Source organism: Dioscorea cayenensis, chromosome 3 (assembly GCF_009730915.1).
Source record: "Dioscorea cayenensis subsp. rotundata cultivar TDr96_F1 chromosome 3, TDr96_F1_v2_PseudoChromosome.rev07_lg8_w22 25.fasta, whole genome shotgun sequence".
Taxonomy (NCBI): domain Eukaryota; kingdom Viridiplantae; phylum Streptophyta; class Magnoliopsida; order Dioscoreales; family Dioscoreaceae; genus Dioscorea; species Dioscorea cayenensis.
Genome location: NC_052473.1, coordinates 3,060,584 through 3,080,675, shown reverse-complemented (window position 1 = coordinate 3,080,675; position 20,092 = coordinate 3,060,584). Strand labels below are relative to the sequence as shown.

Here is a 20,092-nt window from a genome sequence, read left to right as displayed (position 1 = left end):
TTCACTTTATTATGGATTTATAAAATTAAATGAATAACAAATGCACACATTTATTTCAAAACAAATAAATAAAAAAATAAAAAAATTAATTTTTTAAAAATTTATAAAACTCACAACCCAACACCAACACAACGGCCCCAGATCTGAAACCCCTTTCATCTACTATTAGAACCGTTGACGCCGTTAAACGTTCATCTAACGCCGTTAACCTAACGCCGTTTAATCCCAACGGAAAAGAGAACAAATATATAAAAAATAAATAAAAAAAAGCCTTCAGCGCCGCATAAAAGAAGCTCAAAGGGCAACACTTCTCTCTCTCTCTCTCTCTCAATCTCAATGGTTCGTCTCTGAATTCCCATCCAATCACTTCGTCTCTTTTCTCTTTCTCTTTTTCCATTGGCCATTGATCTTCACCTCCGTCCGATCTCGATCCGAACGGTGTTTTCTTTGTTCGTTTTCGTTGAGAATACGACGATTTCATTCAATTCTTGTCTTGTTTGTCTTGATTCTGTTGAATTGTTGAAGATTTTCAAGAAATCGATTTGAATTCAGTGCGATAAGAGATCTTGTTTGTTTGTTGTTTCTCAGATGTGGATGGAGCTTCAAGGTACGCCAAAACCATCCAATTAAATACTTTTCATGTTTTTTTTTTTTTAAATTTAAAATTATTGTTTTGATTTTTAATTAGTAAATTAATTCTTAGGAAAAAAAGCGACTCACGATTTCTTATCCCTTTACAACAAGGATTCTTCTTTCCAGCTCCATGATCCAAGACCTCCTCCTCCTCATCCTCCTCCTTCATCTCAAGGTATTTGTGATTTCTAATCACGCTTTGTTTTCAAGAATTTAACTCATAATTTAGATTAAATTCTCTGTTTCTTGTTCTTGAATTTAGATAACACTGTGAATTTTCTCTGCTTTTAGTTCTTTGATATTTCATGGAATTTGATCTAATTGTGAAATTCTCAGGGTTTATTTGCAATTTGGTCTGTTTTGGAGGGTCTAATTGTTAAAATCCCAGTGTTTATTTGCAAATTGTATGTTTCACAGGGGTTTAACTGTAAAATAATTTATCACGGATGATGATGAGTAATTTAATAGAACACGCGAGATCTCGTCTCTTGTCCATTTGCGCTGTTTTTGTTGTTAATTCTCTTATTAAATTACCACGGGGGCATAATGGGAAGGACTTACTTTGCATGGGTTAAAACGTAATTTATGTGATTAAATTACGGTTGTGGGGCATAATGGGAAGAATGTGTTTATTACGGGGGCATTTTAGGAAGACTGTAGACGTGAGATCTCATCTTATCTCTTCGGGAGTTGTTTTTTCGTGTTATTTATCTTAATTATGAGTTAAATTCAGTTTATAAAAAAAAAAATCAATACAGGGGTATTTTGGGAAGACACGAGATCTCGTTCTATGCCCACACTCTGTGCTGTTTTGGCTGTGTTTGTTTGTTTGTTTGGTTGTTGTTATTTACTTTAAATAAATCTTGAAATTAAATTACGGCGGGGGTATAATGGGAAGGAAATTGTTTTCCGTTTGGGTGTTTTTTTCTCTGTTTGCAGGTTTGTATCTAAAGACGCACGATTTTTTGCAGCCGTTTGAGAAGTCGCACGCGAGGGAATCGCCGATCGACAGTGCGGCGGCGGGGCCCACCGAGAGACCTCCGGATCACGTGCTGCCTGGCGGGGTCGGCACGTACACCATCGGTCACGTGTCAGGCCTCGCTTCCATCAGGTCTTCCATCAAGCACGAGCAGGTCACGTGCGTCCCTTCCGCACGTGCCGCCGAGTCCTCCGGGCATTACGCCGGGGTCCCCTTCTCACTCTGGGAGGAACCCGGGGCCAACAAGGATCCTACCGGGTCTAGAGGTACGGCTTCATTTGTACTGCCTCGTGATCTGCACTTTTTTATCCTACGGTCATGATTTCAGTAAATGCCACTCTTATAAAATATTGTATTTAATGCCACTTTCACATTAAAAAATATCAAAAAAATTTCCAGTTAAACATAACAATAGTTACTTGCATTGAGTGTTCCGTTTTTAAATTTGAGATACCAAATGGCGAGGATGAGTCATTTAAAAAAATCTTAAATTTAAAATTTATCAGAAGTAATAATGATAATTGATTGTTGATTATGAGTATGGTTTACAATCAAATTTTTTGGTTTGTGCACAAATCTCTGACGTATATAGTGTGATTATTTTTGAAAAAAAAATTAATATTTAATTTCAAAATTCATGCAAAGAGAGGCCATTAGTGCTCATTGGACTTAACATTAAGTACATTATGCTCCACATATGTATATTTTTCTTGATTTTTGCTTGTTATTTGTTTTTAAATAGAAATAAGATGGTTACAGGCTATAATGGAGTATAATGGGGGATTTGCATGTTTGTCCATAATTTATTATGTCCATGCATGTATATATATGATCACGAATATTAAATGAAAGTTTTGAAGCTGTTATATTGAGAAAACAATTTTAGATGTTTTGAAGGGTTGATTAGTGAATGATCAATGATATTTTGACACGTCTACGTGCATGGGCTATCTTAGCTATCCAAATTGTATGAGGTCATGGTGGACAAGCATTATTTAACTATGACTCATTATGCACATTTAAACTATTTATGATTTGATGGTTCATTTCTTTTTTTTTCTGATTTGCATCCATTGAACACAAAATGGTGTTTTAAAATTGTTTTCTTTTGGAAAAACAATATCTGAAAAAAATATATATATATATATATATACGAAAAGGATTTGTTTGGAAGAGGTAAATAATGAGGGTGTTATTTGTTAAAATCCTTTTTGGAAAAAGTTGAAGGGGTAATTAGCAAAAGAGGCAGTTTACATGAGACGCGCGTGATAGTCACGCGACGCAGTAGATCTAGAGAAAATGTCCTTTTAAAAGAGTGGGGTCCACGTCATAACGGAGCTCCGATAAGGATAAGGATCCGCATCCGCTACCCCAATTTAATAAAAAAAAATAATTAATTAAAAAAAATCGAGAAGAAAAGCCGCCCTTGTCTTCGTTCGTTGCTCTCTCAATCGGGATTTTGGTTTTCGATCTCAGGGCAGTGGCCGCCGGCGATCGTCGCCCGTAGAATCGGCGCCTTTGGATCCATTTCGTCTTCGAGGTTTTGCAGCTCTCTTCCTCCTTCTTGATGGTTTCTTTGGTCTTGGTTTCTCTGTTTCTTTGGTTTGCTGTTAGGGTTTCTGAGAGGCTTGGTGTTTTTCAGGCAACAAGGGGTGCAGGAGAGAAAGCGTCCCATGGAGACGGTGTCGAGGTCCAGCGACGATGATGAGGAGTTTGGCAAGCGCGATGGATCCTCCTCTCACAAAGGTTGCTCCTTTTTATTTTTCCATTTTTTATTTGATTTCTTGGAGGTTTTATTTGTTCCCTTTTTTTTGTTCTATGTTGATTTTTTCTTTTTGAATTGGTTCTAGGGGAATTGAGTGGGAAAGTGGAGCGGAGGAGCAGCGATCCCAGCACTCCTCGGTCAAAGCATTCTGCGACGGAGCAGCGACGGAGAAGCAAAATAAATGACAGGCAAGTCCGTTTGTTTTGTGTTTTTTTGTTTTTGTTTGTATGTTTGTATGTTTGTTTGTTTGTTTGTTTTATTGTTAAAATGGCTGTTTTTGTTGTTTATTTCTCATGTTTGAATTGTTGCGTAGGTGATTTCTTATTAACAAGGAAGCCCTGTGTAATTATGTGGGTAGCTTGGAATAGGCATGTTTGTTTTAAAGTATTTTGTCATTACGCTGCCTGTGAATGTGCACCAGGAATTCTCTTTGATGATTTGTTTCTTCTGTTCTCACTATTTATAGTTTTGTTTGTGGGGGCTTATCTTCTCAATAAATGTTGGATGTTTCTTACTGTTCATTTGGGAAGAATTCTGGCTGATAATTTTAAAAAAATGAGACTGAGTAAGCTTAAACTTATTGAGCTTGAATTTCCTTGAGTTTGGTCCAAAATTAATTTGAGTTTGACTTTGGTGCTCAAAGTCTGCTCATTTGTTCAATGGCTGGCTGAAATTTGAGCTCTTATTGTTCGACCTTGAGCTGCTCATGAAAACCTTGTCTATTTGATCGAGTTGGTATGGACCATGCTACCTGTTGTGTTACATCTCATGTCCTTGAGTCATCATTTCATTATGACGTATATAAAATGTGATTGACAATATCATAAATTGTTGTTGCCTATTGAATTCGCTACCTGAGATATCAACTGATCACCGAGAACTCTAGTAATGGATTACGCCAAGAGATGCGAGTCAGGAAGCAGTCCTCCTATGTTGTATCCACAATTATATAGAAGTGGCCTAAACAGTCATCTTGTTGGTTAAACTGATTTTGAACTAGTTTTTATATCTTCAATTATTTGTGTAGAGGACCTTTTTATGGAGTTGAGTCACCACTGCTTTTAGTAGCTGTTAATCTCATTTGTTTGGATAGAACTTATCAGTTGTTATTTGGTTGTTTACACATGTTGGTACATAAATTCTGAATTTATATTATTTCTATGATTGTAATGGAGATGAACTATAAATATGCTTTGCAGATTTCAGATACTTCGAGAACTTATACCACATAGCGATCAAAAGAGGGACAAAGCATCATTTCTTTTGGAGGTAAGCTACAAATACTTAGATTGTCAACTATTTGATCTGTGCAATTTGATTGTTATTTTTAGACTGAGTGGAATCCATCATGTAGGTGATTGAATATATTAGATTTTTACAAGAGAAGGCACAAAAGTGCGAAGCATCATATCCAGGATGGAATCAGGAGAGTGCCTGGGTAAGCATTCATAAGTCTCTGATCTATTTTGGTTGAACTCAATATATTTGATTTAGGGTTGAAAGACTATTTCTGCCTCAGTATGTGTTCATGAATATTTAGAATTCCATGGAACTGTATGATTTGATGATTGCTAGTGAAGATTGAGGTGATGATCCATTTCTTACTGGAAGTGGCAGGTTTCTTTCTTTTGTGTGTGTGTGTGTGTGTTTTGTTTAAGAAGGGAAAGGGGAACGGAATGGGAAAGGGAGGGAGTGGGGGTGGTTGTGGCAGGGTTTTTTCTTTTGTGTGTGTGTGTGTGTGTGTTTTTGTTTAAGAAGGGAAAGGGAGGGGGCGGGGTGGATGCAAATGTTTCTATGCTGTGTGCAAATGTACATGGATGTGGTTGCCTGCATGGTTGGGTTTGTCTAGGAGACCAGACAACTTAGAGGATTGTTGTAATTATAATTTATGTTTTGCTGCCAGAGTTGGTATATGGATGTTTATGCCCTTTTATATGTTTGTTTGTTTTTAATTTCTTATTTGCATGAATATTGAATTCTTGATTACATCCTTAAGCGTACATAGTGCAAGTAAAAGCCACATTTTAATGGATCAACTGCTTTTAAGCAAATATGTAGACCAAATTACAGGTCTCCAACAATTATTGAATTTGATTATTTTTCGTTTTCTCGTGGAAGGGAAAATCTAGTATTAATTACTTGGTTTTTCTTTTTTCTTTTTGTCCAACAAACTTGGTTTCCTCCTTTCTCACCTTTTACAAGTGTGGAAAATTTTTTGCGAGTACTGCCAATAACCTAGGAGTGCCTTCCGCAATTCCCTATGTATATTAATTACTAAATTTCCTCAAAAAGAAAAACTTTTTGATTGATTTCAATTTTGGTTTTTGGCAGGAAAAGGCCTATTTTAGATCAATCTGGAAAAATGCTCGGGTATCTGTCATTAAATCAACATAAGTGGATTTCAAGTGCATATTCTTGTTAATTTTGTAATTTGTGGTACCAATTTTCTTTTTGAAGAACTCAAGTGAATGTTGCTTCTTCCTGCTACAGAATAACAATCAAGGCCCCGCAGATGGTCCCAATGACCCTTCGCAAGTGATTAAGGGTGGTTCTGTACCTGCTGCATTTATGTTCTCTGGAAGGTTTCATGACAACAGTATCACAGTTGCACCAGTAATGTCAAATTCTCAGAATCCATCGGAGTCTGACAACTTGATGGCTGACATTTCGTATAAAACAATAGAAAATTCCCCGGTAGCTGCTGTGCATGTGCCTTTGCAGCCAAACCTGTATGCGACAGTTGGAAATGAAACTGCAGCTGCACAAAATCAGCAGAGGATGCTTTCAGATGGAGATAATTTTGTGGATCAATCCCAATCTCAAAATGACTGTGCTGTCAATAGTGATATGTTAAATGAGCAAGAAGAACTGACAGTTGACGAGGGCACAATTAGTGTATCAAGTGTTTATTCTCAAGGGTAAGTTTTAAATTTGAATGTTTTTAATATACCGTCTTAACTGTGTTTTTTTTCCTTATGGTGTCCTTTCATGTGATTCAGACACTTGTTTTTTGATAATTACTAACTCCATAAATGATTTTGATATACTGCTTATCTGTGTTTTTATTGTCCTTATGGTGTCCTTTCATGTGATTCAGTCACTTGTTATTGACAATTACCAACTCCATAATTATTTCTTTACCTATATAGATTTATTAGGCTTTTTTCCTTTTGGACATGGAAGTCATAGAATTGGTTATTTTCTATGGAGACATTTTTTTATTCTTGCCTACCAGAATGTACTTGCGTCATTATTTTAATGAAGGGCTGCTTTTTCTTAATTTGGTCGGCGGTCAAAGTTGTGACTATCTTAACTAGCATTGGATTTCTTTTTTTTATTTCAAGTGTGTGCACAAACTTTCTTTTTAAATTGCAACGGCCTTGAAATTACATATGCGTGATGTTTTGTTGGTATTTACAAATGCATATCAAAACCAACACTTCTATATCACTTTTTGAGATTTGCTCTCTTTCCTTTTTACTTTCATTTGGACCAACTCATCAACATTACTGCATGCCTGGGTTGCTTCATGTACTGGCCATGATATTGTAGTTTTGGATTGGTTGATATAGGCAGGTAGTAAATATAAACCATGGACTAAATTTCTTTGTTCTGGATTGTCTATTCTGACAGGCTGTTGACATCATTGACTGAGGCTTTGCAGAGTAGTGGGGTGGATTTGTCCCAAGCCAGTATCTCTGTGCGAATTAATTTTGGTAAGCGAGTGACTGATAGGAGACCTGGGATGGGAAATGCTAAGGTATGATTCTTTATCATCCTTACCTCCCATTTTTTTTTTCATTCATAATAGGTTGACCAAGTACAAAGTTCATTGTTTCCAAGGATAATATCTCTTTCTAGTACTTTTAGCTGCTCTCAGGCTGAATAATTTGTGCGCATTTAAGTTTCAATATACAGCCTGATATCTCACTAAAATGATTATGATCACATCTCACCCACCTTTAGCAGTCTCCTAATTTTTTCGTTACTTTGATGAGAAAGGAGCATTTAGTGTTATGCATCTAAGGAGTATGATTATTTTCGTAGCATGCCAAAGAGAATTGAAATTTTTATGTGAAGAGTTAATCTTGCTATGCTTACCATCATTAGCTTTACGATTTAAATCCTGTTTATAAAGGTGAGAAAGATATAAGAAACAATCCAGTAAAGTTGGCTAGCATTGTGAATCTGACGTCAGTCATCCGTAAGAGCAAGTAATTTGCTTTCCATTATATAAGTAACTCTTAATGGACATGTTTCTGAAATTAGTTACTCATGGTACCTGTTAAATAAATTAATGAAAAGTTTTCTAGCCAAATTCAATTGCATTCTCATGAGCAAAGCAGAGTTATGTAAAATTACAAAATGTTTGATCTCGTCTTGATCTTACTTTCAAATCTGTGGTATTAGGAACACGGAGATGGTCACAGAGCGCTTGGTCATTCGAGGATGGGGAGTACCGGTGGTGAGGAAGCTGAGCGCATGCCGAAGAGAAGGAGATCAGAGAACAGGTAGGCTTCACACGGGCTGCCACGAAACTCATTTATTTTTTGGCATCATCATGTTGCCTGGCTGTGGGGATGTAAATGCTGCTCTGTACCTGAACAAGATCATTAACTGCTACTGGGTATTCTTTCATTTGTGTTTTCAAATGTGATGGAGAGAAGTGAGAGGAGGGCTTCCATTACAAATTGAGAAGCTGCTTTTGCTTTCAGGCTTCCATTCATATGAGAAGTTCCTCTTTTTAGTTGTTGATTATCAAGAGATTAAAAAAAAATGCAAGCCCTTTTTATTGTTGTAAGCTACACTGGTTTTCTTGTTCTAACCGCGTTCTTGTGTAGTACTACCACTGCCTGATTGTTTAATTGCTTACTTTCCTATGTTATTCAATGTGATCTCATTTTTTTTTCCCTGAAATTCAAGACTTGTGAGAATAATAAATATTTTGTATGAATTTTTGTTCTTATCAAACATGATTTACCTACAACATGAAAGAGTGAAAGTCTATTTGCCAACAATTTTACAGCATGGGTAGAATTGTTATTTGAAGAATACATTAAGGTTTAGGTTAGACTTGAAGTGCAATTCAATTTTGAAGATGCATTCCAAGTCTCTTCTGTAGAAGAATCAAGTGAGAGTTCTATGAAAATCAAAATTTTCAGCTCTGGAAACTTTGTATAACCAATACGTTTCAGCGTGTATCAGATGTCTCCCCTGAATGTATTGATTCTGATTTAGATTTGATATCTTCCACCTACACACATTTGTGAAATATGAAGTGAATAAGATATGCATTTTCCTTTGTAGATTATAATCTATGAATTTGAATTAACTTTGTTAGTGGTCCTAATGCAGAAGATGAAGAGCGCATCTTGCCTGGTTCCATAATCAGGGTATTCTCTGGTTCTGATCTATGACAACATGGCGCATGTCTCTATAAAAAATAACATCATATAAGGACACATGTCAGGTTGTGATAGGTCAGAATCAAAGAATACCCTAGTTTTAGAGTCAAAATCAAAAAATACCCTAGTTTTAGAACTAGTAAGATGAACTCCAAGATAAATCAATATTGAATGAAAACAGTACCATGTAAAAACCAATGGAAAAATAAATCAACATCTAATACCAAAGAGCATTCACATTTATTTAACACACTATGCCATACTATTTAAACGCATTGCAGTGATTCTTGTACCATCTTATCACTAATAATAATAGTTGGAATAATTGATCTACTATAGAAAAGAAAGATTGTATGAAACGGTGACATCATATCAAATTTTATCCTCCTCCAACTCAAGATCGCCACGTCAGAAGTTTTCACACCAAATAGGTTTAATGAATTCTTTCTTCTCAAGTTGTATGAACCCCCACATTAATTTAAAACTTTATTTTAAACCTTAAACCTTTAAACCCAAATACCACAAAATCATATAACCAAAATTCTTAAAACTTAAATCTAAATCCTAAACTCTAAATTTGTAAATTGCAAGTCCGGAGGGGGTTTTTGGTTTACCCTACCCTTTCATGGGTTTGGGTTTGGGTTTAGAGTTTAAATGATAAAAGAGAAATTAATGCTTTTTTTTAAATGAAAAAATGTTATGATGTGGCAACTTCTGATTTGAGGATAAAAATCTGACGTGGTGTGGTGTGATCATTTTATTGAATCTTTACACCTATCAAAGAATAGCTACTAACTTAATTTTATTAAAATAAATAGCCATAAACTATTACAATTACTAACCCAAAAAACATAAACTTAATGTTTGGATTCCCACAAGTCATAGTATCAATGCGAAAGAAATAAACCAGGCATTAGAATCTTAGAAACCACAACCAAACTTAGGTACTAATAATTGAATAAATTGCTACACTTGTATCATTTTAGTTTCCATTCCCATGAAACAAGTCAATCCATACCCTTAGTATTGATCATAATTTATTTTTGATAAAGGGATTGCCCATCATTTATTAATGACCATAATAAGCAAAAGCATTTGCATTGTCTTTTATTTAATTTCCTTGTCCATCTCATGCTTTGCTCAACCAAACCAACAAATAAATTTCCTTCTTTTCCTCACAGGTCTGTTATAATTTATCTCACCTATTAAAAAAAATGACTACCATAACAAATTCAAAAAAGAAAAAAAAGGGGAATCTTTCTTTAGTAATACTCAACAATTTTATGCCAAGGACTAGCAACAATCTGCAAGGTAAATAATTCCCTTTTCTTCCAAAACACTCTTAGAGTAGCTCATCCTTCCCATCACCTTTCATTTAAGAAAAATCAAAACAAGCAGAAGAATCCCTCTATGTGATTTCCTTATTAATCTTATACTATACTGACTTAAACTAAATACTAGATAACAATTGTCCTACTTTTTCTTTGCAATAACATTTGGATAGATGGGGAAAAAAAGGCAAACACTATATAGATACATGTTCTACTCTGATCATCTAATCCATATCTTCTTTCAATCAACCAAGTAGCAGAAACAATCTTCTTTCATTTACTTCAATTCACTTCACAAAATGTTCAAATCTCCCCCTCTATAAACAAAAATAAAATTTAAAAAAACCACGAAATCCTTCTTTTATAACTTTCAATTCTGCAAGCATAAAAGGAATCAACACATTGGTTCACATAAGAGTAGAGAATTTCAACTCAGTTCCTAGTTCCTACATTGACTATTTAGTAATTCAATACTAGAATCAAAGCAACCTTTCATTATTTCATCAGCTTTGCTCCAATCCAATCACACAATGCTCATATCTCCTCCTTCTAGGATTAGCTTTCTTTTTATATCTATCACTTCTAAAGTCATTTAAGAAAAATCAATGCAATAATACTTTACTTCAAAGTAGAGAATTTCAACTAAGTTTCAACTTCACCAGCATAATTAGCAATCAAATTATAAAATTAAATCAATAATAAAGACACAGGAAGAGAGAGAGAGAGAGTGAGAGAGACTCACAAGCTCACAAGTAAGAAATCAGAGGATCTGGCGCTCAGCAGCATCAGCAACAATGGGGAGTCTGGGGAGCTGGCCAAGCAAGCAAGAAGTAGAGCCATAGACAAGAGAAACAAGAAGAAAGAAGAAGACAGTGCTATCCAAGCTCATAACAAAATCGAGAGCAACACCACCACGCGGATTGAAGGTGCGCTCAAGGAGATCGGGGAAGATAAGAAGGACATCAAGAACAATGGCTTGCATAGTGTTGAATCGGACGTAGCGGCTGAAGGCGGAGGGGTTTCGGACAACAGCGAAGTAGAGAGTAAGGAAGAGGAGGAATCCAGTGAAGGGGGAAGCGCGGAAGAGGCGAATAGCGGGGAGAAGAGGTTGGAGGACGAGTTGGAAGGAGGGGAACTGGGTGAGGACGTACTTCCCATACTGAACGCCGTCGAGGAAGGGGTAGAGGTAGCAGGCGGCGGAGATAACGCGGTCGCTGGCGGAGCTCTTGTCGGCGTCGCAGGAGATGGTGGTGAGGATTCTCCGGCTCTTCGTCCTCCTCCTCTTGATGGTGGTAGTGGTGGTGGTGAAGGAGGAGAGGGATGGACGGAGAGAGAGGGGGAGAGAGGGGAGGAGGAGAAGAGAGGACGCCATTGATGGAGCTCGGCGTGGGGTTGGGAGGAGGATAATGGGGTATATATATTTTATAGGGGTGGTCTTTTTTGCTATTAGGTCCTTATGAGATTTTTATATTATTTAGTTGTATAAATTGTTTAGGAAAAATTAATTATAATTCTTTGAAAGTTTCAAAACATCCTAGACATTTGAATTTGCCCGACAGTTTTTTTTAGGTATAATACCCTAGTTGGTCCCTCTACTTTTCTCTCTCTTCCCTTTTGGTCCCTCTACTCAGAAATGCTCCCGACTAGTCCCTCTACTTTTAAAAATGTGCCCATTTAGTTTAAAATGCTCCCAACTAGTCCCTCTAATTTTAGAAATGTGCCCACTTAGTCCCTCTAAGTGGGCACATTTTTAAAAGTAGAGGGACTGGTTAGGAGCTTTTTCTGAGTAGAGGGACCAAAAGGGAAGAGAGAGAAAAGTACAGGGATTATTTTGGTGATTATACCTTTTTTTTATTTTTATGGTTTACTTTTCATTTAATGCAGCTTACTCCGTCAATGTATTCTATCTTACAATATATATTTCTCGCTTAAAATTATAGTTTTTTCTTAAAACTTTGGGTTTCTGCTTAAGATTATGGGGTTTTTTTTTTTTTAAAATTATGAGTTTCTGCTTAAAAAACTGAGAGATAATTATGTCAATATCAGACACCTTTATGTCAGAAAGTTTTGAAAGATAACGTGTCAGAAAAAAGAAGGATCATCTAGAAATACTCAAAGTTATTGGGTTTTTTTTATAAATATTTTAATTTCAGAGGGACTATTTGTTTATTATCAGAATGTTTTATGGTTTTTTTTCATATAGATCCTTGATAGATTTTTATATTATTATTTAGAAGAAATTTTGCTAAAATACATTGTGGTTTACCTCTTTTATCTGTTTGAGACTTATGATTTGAGTTGTAATATTTTAAAACCTTATAGTCTAATTATTTGTAAAAAATGTCAAAACAGTTAACTATGTTAGTTTAAACTTAAATTAATCTTTTTGCCTTTATTTACATTACTAAAACACGCACTGATTAAGAACCATCTCTAATTATAATTTAAATAGTTTTTAAATATTATGCAAATAGACTTGAATGATTCTTATTAGTACATGTTTTAACAATGGGAATAAAGACAAAAAGATGATTTCAGATCTATTTTTATGCTATGTCAACAAAATTAACTGAGTTAAGCGTTTTGAGACCTTTTGCAAATAGTTTAGAATGCAGAGTATTAAAATATTATAACTCAAAGCAAAAGTCTCAAATTGATAAAGAGGTATACCAGTACTTTAACAACAAGTGTTGAGGAGTTTTGCATATATACCCCCCTAAAAACTTTGTGGTAGTAGTATAGTCTTCAGAGAAAAGCTCACCCATTTAAAAGAAAGGAGATGCTCAATTTTGCTTTCATTGTAATCCAAGAAAAGCTCATCCAATATTGTCTCCCAAATAATTATCTCATATATATTTCATAAAAAGCCAAGTAGCTACATGGTGGTATGTATTATAGCATTGAAAAGTGCAGGATAATATCCTGGCAATCAGGTTTTAAATGAAAAGACACCAGGTGACCTCTCTTTGCTCACTATACAATGCATATCACCTACTCCGAAAGATCGATAAACGAAGTATACATACCGATAAATGTTGACCAATAAACACCGGTGCTTGTTTCCGGGTTTGTTTCGGTGATCGTGGAAGTGTTAGATGTATATATGAATGGTTCATGAAGTCCATAGTTGTTGATCAGGTAGATTGAGGCACTCCTGAGGATTGGAATAGAAGTAGTCTTCTTCCTTTGGTTTGTCGGGAATCACGGTCCTCTTTGTCGGCATTCCTGTTTGGTTTGCATGGGATGTTTTCACTGCCAAGGAGAATTCATCCCATCTAAGTGATCCATTGTTGTACTTGTCTATCAGCTCGATGAGCAGCTTTCGATCCAATTGAATGGATTTTCTGTATCCCAAATACCTGAAATATTCGACAATCAAAAACTGGAGTACGAAAACTAATGGAAAACAATGAAATAAAATAGTAAACAAATACCGGCGATGGCCTTCGACAACTCTGGCCATGTTTCCGTCGTATGTGGGAACAAAAATGTCACTCTCCAAGGAAACCAAATAATCTAATGCCGCCATTTGAGATGAATGATTCTGAAAAAATTGAAGATCTGAAGATTCCAACAGTGTCTCTTTTCTAACCTGCATTTTGATGTTCGAACAATCCGTTTCAATGCATGAAGTTGGATATGATTAGTGTCGGAGTACGGGGTTACTATTGACTGACCAAATTAGGAAAAGAGGCTGAAAGACTAGCAAGTCTTCTTTTTCCTCCATAGATTTCTCCGGCTGCGATGTATATTTGTATATTTCGATCGATATCAAGTGCCCTTAAGGTCAGGGCGGTTTCCTCTGGTGTCAAAGGGCACAGGCCGTCTTTTCTTTTTAAATCAGAGTCGATCACCTTCTCTTTCCACCATGGATATGCATATCTATCAAACAAGTGAATTATAAATTAGGTGAAAGTCGAAAATGAGTTCAGCTTCTTAAACCTCAAAAAAGTGCCACATTTTGGCCTTTGAACAATACATATGTTCAATTTGGCATTTTTGTGGCATCCCAACTGAAATAAAAACTAAAGTAATCCATTAACAGACAAATTGCCAAGCCATAAAGCTCATGAGATTAAAGGAGCTAAGTGAATATTTCGTGGTTGTTCAGAGACAAAGTGACACTTTCGGGCTCATAGAGCAAAATACATATTCAGATATAGCTCCGGGTTGAATTATGGATTTTCATCTATAAATCATGACAAGTAAGAAGCAAGAAATTGAAAGGAAAGAGGAAAGGATGAGGAAGATAATCTACCTCATTCTCGTCAATTCTCCTGCCTCCTCTTCAGTACAACCTTGAGTACAGCCTGAGAATGCCAACATATCCATTTCATATCGGAGATGAAGAACAAGGAATGGGCCATTCTGTCGAAGAATTCTGATTACTCTTTTCCCGAGTTCTTCAATTTGAGAAGTAAAACGCAGGGCATTAAAATTCACACGGCAACGTAGTTTCTGAATCTCTGGATGCAGGCCATTGTTAGCAAGTCGAGAATCGGTTTTATTCAAGTGTAATACCTTGTGTTTTCGTATCAGAGGTAGAATCTACATAGATACGGAAAAAAATCACATCAAACAATACCGATCAATTCATTGAAAAGGAATGCTAATTTTCATGCTAAGAAGCAGCAAAAAAACCTGATGACGATAATACGAGAAATCTGACCAACTAACTGGAGGCATTGAGTGAACCATTCCCAAATCCACCCTTCTCTTCAACCTTGGGGGTAGTTCCTTCAATATCCGAACTTCATCTCTCAATGAGGTAATAAAATGATCAACATCAAATATATCTTGAAACTCACTGCCAACAATTCCAGACTTACAATTAGCAAAATCAGGAAAGAATATAAATACTCTAAAATGATAAAATTGCTGTTGAAATGTAATCGAAGAAACATTTGCACCTAGGATCAGCCCAAAACGAAGTTTTGTCCAACTCCGGTACTATGAGTGTCACATTCAAGTACCGTGCGATAGCAACCATGTCACATATCTACAAGATCATGATTAAGACGTGAAAAGTTAATTAGACAGGAGAAGAAATACGATCAGAATGCCGTAGAGTGAGAGATAAAACGCTTACAGCTGCTCGCATCTGGTTAAGGCCGCCATTGCAGGAAACCATTAGATACCCATTATTATTATATTTTCCTGATGACAAAAAAATCATTGCTGTTAAACAACAAGAAAAATACCTATTGAACAATACAGACTAAATCATTTTCCATCACAAAAAAATAAAAAAATAAAATAAAAACAGTTGTTTTAAGGGCTGCATTTAGAGATGAAGATGTCAACACAAAAATCAAACAGACCTTGTTGATAGAGAACAAAGAAAAATAGCCTGTGTGACAATTTTGGATGGTTACAACATGGACAAAACGTCCAGATCATTTCACAACTGGAAAAGGAAATTGTGCCGAACAGTCATAAAAGCATAAACCGAACCACCAGAAAACACCCGTGACACGGAGAAAAAAATTCTACAAAATGGTAAATCTTCAAGGCACATGGGAGAAAACAAGGCCATAATAGAACAAAACAAGAAAACCAATCCCAAAGGTGATTACTTAAATCTCCTGGATGTGGTCCACAATGTCTAATCCCATGACATCCAATTGGCTCACAACCAATTCATATGCCAACAACTACAAACATGTTTGAAAAGTCCTTGTCTTCTCTTGGGAAAAAAAAACAAGAACAAATGGAGCAAACTAATTGAAAAGATTACCTACACCACAGGCAAGAAAGGGCTTCAATCCATAAAAGAAACTGATACAAATACCAAATCCATTCAAAGGCATTGAATTCCATAATGAAAGTAAATCTACCAAAGCAAATGAATGAGGCAATGAAATCAAAATGTAGGTTCTGTACAAGCAATTTCTATGATTCTACATTTGCAAATAGAATTAAACATTCATTAATTTAAAGAAGAAAAAAACTCACTTTTGGGAGGAGGAGAAACCTTAGAGAAGATCAACACTGATGAAGACAATGCCTTAACGGATCGTGGAGGGTCTGAGGGTGTAGAGCAAGAAGGCAACCTTTTCAACACTCTCGGCGACCAAATCTCTCCGATCGCCGTGAGCTGAACAAAGCACGTCCACAAAAGCACAGTGGTGGCAACCCTGATAATCCAGAGCTTCATCCTAGACCTTGAAACCCCAACCAACATTGTCCCCTTCCCCCTCTCCATCTTCATATCATCAAATCCCATTCTCTAATTATCCTCAAGAACAAAACTCCATACTATCCAATCAAGAACAGATCTTTCCAACAAATTCCCAATCAATGCTGCTCCAAATCAAGACACAAACAAAGAAAACAAAAATTCCTACGCTTCTCCAAACCTTAAAATCCAATAAAAATAATAAAAATCTCAACTTTATTCAACATCTCATCTCAAGATCAATAAAATCAAGAGAGGAATGCAAAATCCACCAAATAATTATGAGAAAAATATCAAAAAATAGTACAAAAATGCTAATTTTATTCTGGAAATAAGGATTCCTGGGAGTGGTGCCCTGGGCCTTCTCCCATTATAGAGAGAGAGAAAGAGAGAGAGAGAGAGAGAGAGAGAAGTAGTATCATGGCGTCGGTGGTTGGGGTCGTATATACGGGCGAAAGAGGAGAGAGAACACGGGATCCGACCCGTTTGAGGAATTGAACCCGTTAAGAGAGGTTGGATCCGAACCCGTTGTCGGGGAAACAAGACCGGATCCGAATTAATGTCGGACAGCTCATCAGCCGTTAAAAAGCTTGATCTGATGTAGGATTGTGACACGTGTCAGGATGGAGCGTGGAATCCGCTGACAGTGTTCCCTAATGATTGGTTTACGGTGATCGAGGAAATCGTTGCCTCGATATGGGCGGCAGATGATGTGATGAACGGATGAGATATAACGGTGAGGGAGTAAATGGGTGCTGGGACCCTTTGTCAAGTGACTATGGTCGGTGCGGAACGGTTCAGTAATACTTCGGATTTTTATTTTTCTCGAATTTAGTTTGTTGAGAAGTAAATGGAAATGATCATGAATAAATTTTTTTATGATTTAAATATTATTTTAATTTGTAGGTGAAATTATTAAAAAATTTGATAAATTTATATTATTCATAAAATAAATATATATAAATTAATACCTTGCGCTAATTACTTTATAAAAATTTATCAAATTAATTGAGTGAACAAGGATGAGATAATAAAAAAATTTTAGGATTAAAAAAATCATAACCTAATGGTACTTAACTTTTACTATAGAAAACAAGTGTGAGATAATCAAAATGTTTCGAGATCAATACTCATTAAAAATAATAATGATAACAGATCATCGATTGTGGGATGCAGACGCGTAGTCTAAACCCCTCATCCCTAACTGAGAGTGCTCAGATTAAATGATTAATTTTTAATTTATGCACATGCCCTTTGTTGTTTTTATAAAAAAATAAAAAAATAAATAAATAAATAAATGAGTTAATAAGGCCAAGAAGAGTTTTCTTCACCAGTGATGCTCTGCTCACCAAAACAAAAAGATAGATTAAAACATTCCGTTGGTGGGTCTCAAGATCAAGCGATGCTGGAATCCAAGGGAACCTTTTTTTTTTTTTTGTTATTTTAAAATTTTTTGCAAGTCTTAGTGTTCATTCGCACATGAGAAAGAATGTCCCCAGTTAGTACACACCACAATCACAATGTCTATTGTTAGTCAAGATTGATATTATTGGTGAACAATAGGACCCAATAGTTGAATTATGCATTGAGGTATGTAATTTAATTTATTATATTATTATCATTTTGAAAATATGGAAATTAAACACGTGAGAGGCTCTGAATTTTAAAACACTTATGCTCTTAATCTACATGGCTGAATTTCAAACCCACATTCCCAGTAGAACAAACACTTTATATAAAAGATCCACAGTCAATATCAAATAATTGTGATTTTTTTTTATTAAAAAATTAGTTTTTTTTTAAAAAAATTGATATCTCACATCATTTCTAGGATAAAAATTTTAATCATTATTTGGATAACTTATAGGGAGTTCATTTCAAAAGAGATGATTTGAAGTGGGGAAGCAAAAAATGAATAGTGATATCACTTTCATTATTTTTGGTGCTCATTTGTCACAAAGTAATATAATTGAGGAATTCAAGTGTTGAATGAAGTTGTATGAGTTAAAAAAAATTTATGAAGTAAAAAAAAGTAAGTTTTATAGATTGGTTTACTTCCCCTATCTCAATAAAAAAAATGTTAAAATAGATTTAGTTCAAAATCCACTTTAAACAAAAATAAACTAAATCTTCAGGATAATTGAACATTAAAAGTGAAAAATCAGACCGCCACTTTCCACTTCTCCCCCGAAATGAACATCCTCCATACACTCAAAAAATATTAATATTATTATTTTAAATACCACTATTTTACATCCGGACAAATAACGTGAGAACAAAGGCAGTACTCTCTCTCTCTCTCTCTCTCTCTCACACACACACACACACACACACACACACACACACGCACGCACACGTTTTGTGGAGACAAATGAGGGTAAATGGGTAATACTCTTAAATAATTTAAGTAGTATTTTATATCCTCAACCAATGAATCATAATTTTAGAAAACCCAGAAAATATCTCTAAAAACTTGTGAGCCCCTACATAAAGAACAACTAACAGACAACAAAGATCAAACAAACTTGATTTTTTACTACCTAAACACACAACAACAAATATAATTAAATCAGAAGCCAAAAATATATCCCAAGCCTGAAGTGCACCACTACCACAAAAAGTATTAACACTTCAATAACTTCCACCTAATGTCACTAACACAAACATTAGCAACCATACATTAAAAAGATAACAGATAATATTCTTAACTAATCCAACAAGTATTTTATAAGCAATAATACAAGATTGGGAAGATTAGGTTACATATAGAAATGGGTACCTTATCTTTTGCATCTTCTGATTCCATTGCATTGATGAGGCTCAATTTGATAAGCATTGAAACACACAGAAGTTCTTCACCAAACTTGAGGCCTATACACTGAATGCAGTTGGTTCCACAAGTATTTAATTTACCTCAGATCTCTAGGCTTAGGACTTTTATTATTGCCCATCTGGCTAAGAGGTACCCTATACAAGGACATTCATGCTCCATAGATCTGATTCATCTACCAGATTTTTATAATTGCAAGAATTTTTCGGTCGTCATGTTAATAGCTTAGGAGCAAAAAATAAATTACCATCTTGATTCATCTGCCAGACTTTGAATTTGTGCTGTTGGTCTTTTTCATCAACTGAGACAGCTTATGTCGAGATTTAACAGTATGTGAAAGTGCGGTACAATGAGATTAAAGATTCAGATAGAGAAGGATAAGATCTATATATCAATTAAAGTCAATGTATTTGAATATAATATAAGAAATGGATGAGAGAGCCATACCTAGCTTTAATGGCATATAAATGTATGGTATACTGAGATTAAAGATTCAGACACATAAGCATAAGATTTAATATTGATCAATTCTATGAGTAGTTTCTTGGTGACGGATATAGAAACGCTTTAATGTCAAGATTTAATACTCTATATAAGAGTATGGTAGAAGGAGTTTAAGGATTCAACAGACTGGTTCCTTGATGATGAATCTAATAAAAAATAAAAAAATGGTTGAGCGAAGCTTATGTCAAGATTTAAGAGTAAACAAAAGTATGGTAGATACAGAAGGATAAGATCTATAATTGAAAATCTATGTATTAAAAAGAGTAGTTCCATGGTGATGAATTCAATAAAAGTGATTAAGGCTACCGACTAAAGTGATGGTATGTTTTCAGAAATAGCAGAATGCTGAGAAAATCAGCGAATGGAGAGGCAAGCTGGTTAGAAACTAACGAGAGCATTCTAGATATCCTTTGCAGTAGACCTGGAAATGTACAGCAAGCAAAGAATACAAGGTCACCGATGCAAAG

General features: G+C 35.4%; 3 protein-coding genes across 7 annotated transcripts; 1 reads left to right on the top strand and 2 right to left on the bottom strand.

Annotated features, from left to right (window-relative positions):
• Positions 1–300: 300 nt before the first annotated feature.
• LOC120251684 (transcription factor BIM2-like) lies at positions 301–8,178 on the top strand. 3 transcript variants are annotated; one of them, XM_039260303.1, is made up of 12 exons: positions 301–607; positions 704–808; positions 1,573–1,878; positions 3,089–3,152; positions 3,255–3,358; positions 3,463–3,565; positions 4,577–4,646; positions 4,732–4,815; positions 5,709–5,747; positions 5,868–6,295; positions 7,011–7,137; positions 7,788–8,178. In XM_039260303.1, the coding sequence occupies exons 1-12, from the start codon at positions 589–591 to the stop codon at positions 7,890–7,892; spliced, it is 1,554 nt and encodes a 517-aa protein (XP_039116237.1). In that variant the 5' UTR covers positions 301–588; the 3' UTR covers positions 7,893–8,178. The 3 variants fall into 3 exon arrangements, with proteins under 3 accessions (XP_039116237.1, XP_039116244.1, XP_039116253.1); XM_039260319.1 differs by having other exon boundaries at positions 302–607; positions 1,605–1,878; XM_039260310.1 differs by lacking the exon at positions 5,709–5,747.
• Positions 8,179–8,371: 193 nt separating this feature from the next.
• Positions 8,372–11,501, bottom strand: LOC120251703 (protein TIC 20-v, chloroplastic). 3 transcript variants are annotated; one of them, XR_005533475.1, is made up of 3 exons: positions 10,856–11,501; positions 8,754–8,811; positions 8,372–8,631 (listed from the first exon to the last, which is right to left on the bottom strand). XR_005533475.1 is itself a non-coding variant. In XM_039260331.1 (2 exons), exon 1 carries the CDS (start codon positions 11,483–11,485, stop codon positions 10,874–10,876), a length of 612 nt encoding a protein of 203 aa, XP_039116265.1. In that variant the 5' UTR covers positions 11,486–11,501; the 3' UTR covers positions 8,372–8,631; positions 10,856–10,873. The 3 variants fall into 3 exon arrangements, 2 of the variants coding, with proteins under 2 accessions (XP_039116265.1, XP_039116278.1); XM_039260331.1 differs by lacking the exon at positions 8,754–8,811; XM_039260344.1 differs by lacking the exons at positions 8,372–8,631; positions 8,754–8,811 and adding an exon at positions 9,779–10,662.
• Positions 11,502–13,057: 1,556 nt separating this feature from the next.
• On the bottom strand, positions 13,058–16,787 carry LOC120257671 (rhamnogalacturonan I rhamnosyltransferase 1-like). The gene is made up of 8 exons (XM_039265109.1): positions 16,069–16,787; positions 15,203–15,270; positions 15,024–15,112; positions 14,755–14,920; positions 14,372–14,661; positions 13,791–13,995; positions 13,548–13,705; positions 13,058–13,472 (listed from the first exon to the last, which is right to left on the bottom strand). The coding sequence occupies exons 1-8, from the start codon at positions 16,337–16,339 to the stop codon at positions 13,226–13,228; spliced, it is 1,494 nt and encodes a 497-aa protein (XP_039121043.1). The 5' UTR covers positions 16,340–16,787; the 3' UTR covers positions 13,058–13,225.
• Positions 16,788–20,092: the final 3,305 nt, after the last annotated feature.

Excerpts from the sequence above, each read along its gene's own strand:
- LOC120251684 (XM_039260303.1), top strand. Across the intron at positions 3,153-3,254 it reads GGATCCATTTCGTCTTCGAG|GCAACAAGGGGTGCAGGAGA; the intron begins GTTTTGCAGCTC and ends GGTGTTTTTCAG. Across the intron at positions 3,359-3,462 it reads TGGATCCTCCTCTCACAAAG|GGGAATTGAGTGGGAAAGTG; the intron begins GTTGCTCCTTTT and ends AATTGGTTCTAG.
- LOC120251703 (XM_039260331.1), bottom strand. The coding sequence starts at position 11,485 with ATGGCGTCCTCTCTTCTCCTCCTCCCCTCTCTCCCCCTCTCTCTCCGT.
- LOC120257671 (XM_039265109.1), bottom strand. The coding sequence starts at position 16,339 with ATGGGATTTGATGATATGAAGATGGAGAGGGGGAAGGGGACAATGTTG. Across the intron at positions 14,921-15,023 it reads TCGTTTTGGGCTGATCCTAG|TGAGTTTCAAGATATATTTG; the intron begins GTGCAAATGTTT and ends AATTGTTGGCAG. Across the intron at positions 13,706-13,790 it reads CAGCCTCTTTTCCTAATTTG|GTTAGAAAAGAGACACTGTT; the intron begins GTCAGTCAATAG and ends ATCAAAATGCAG.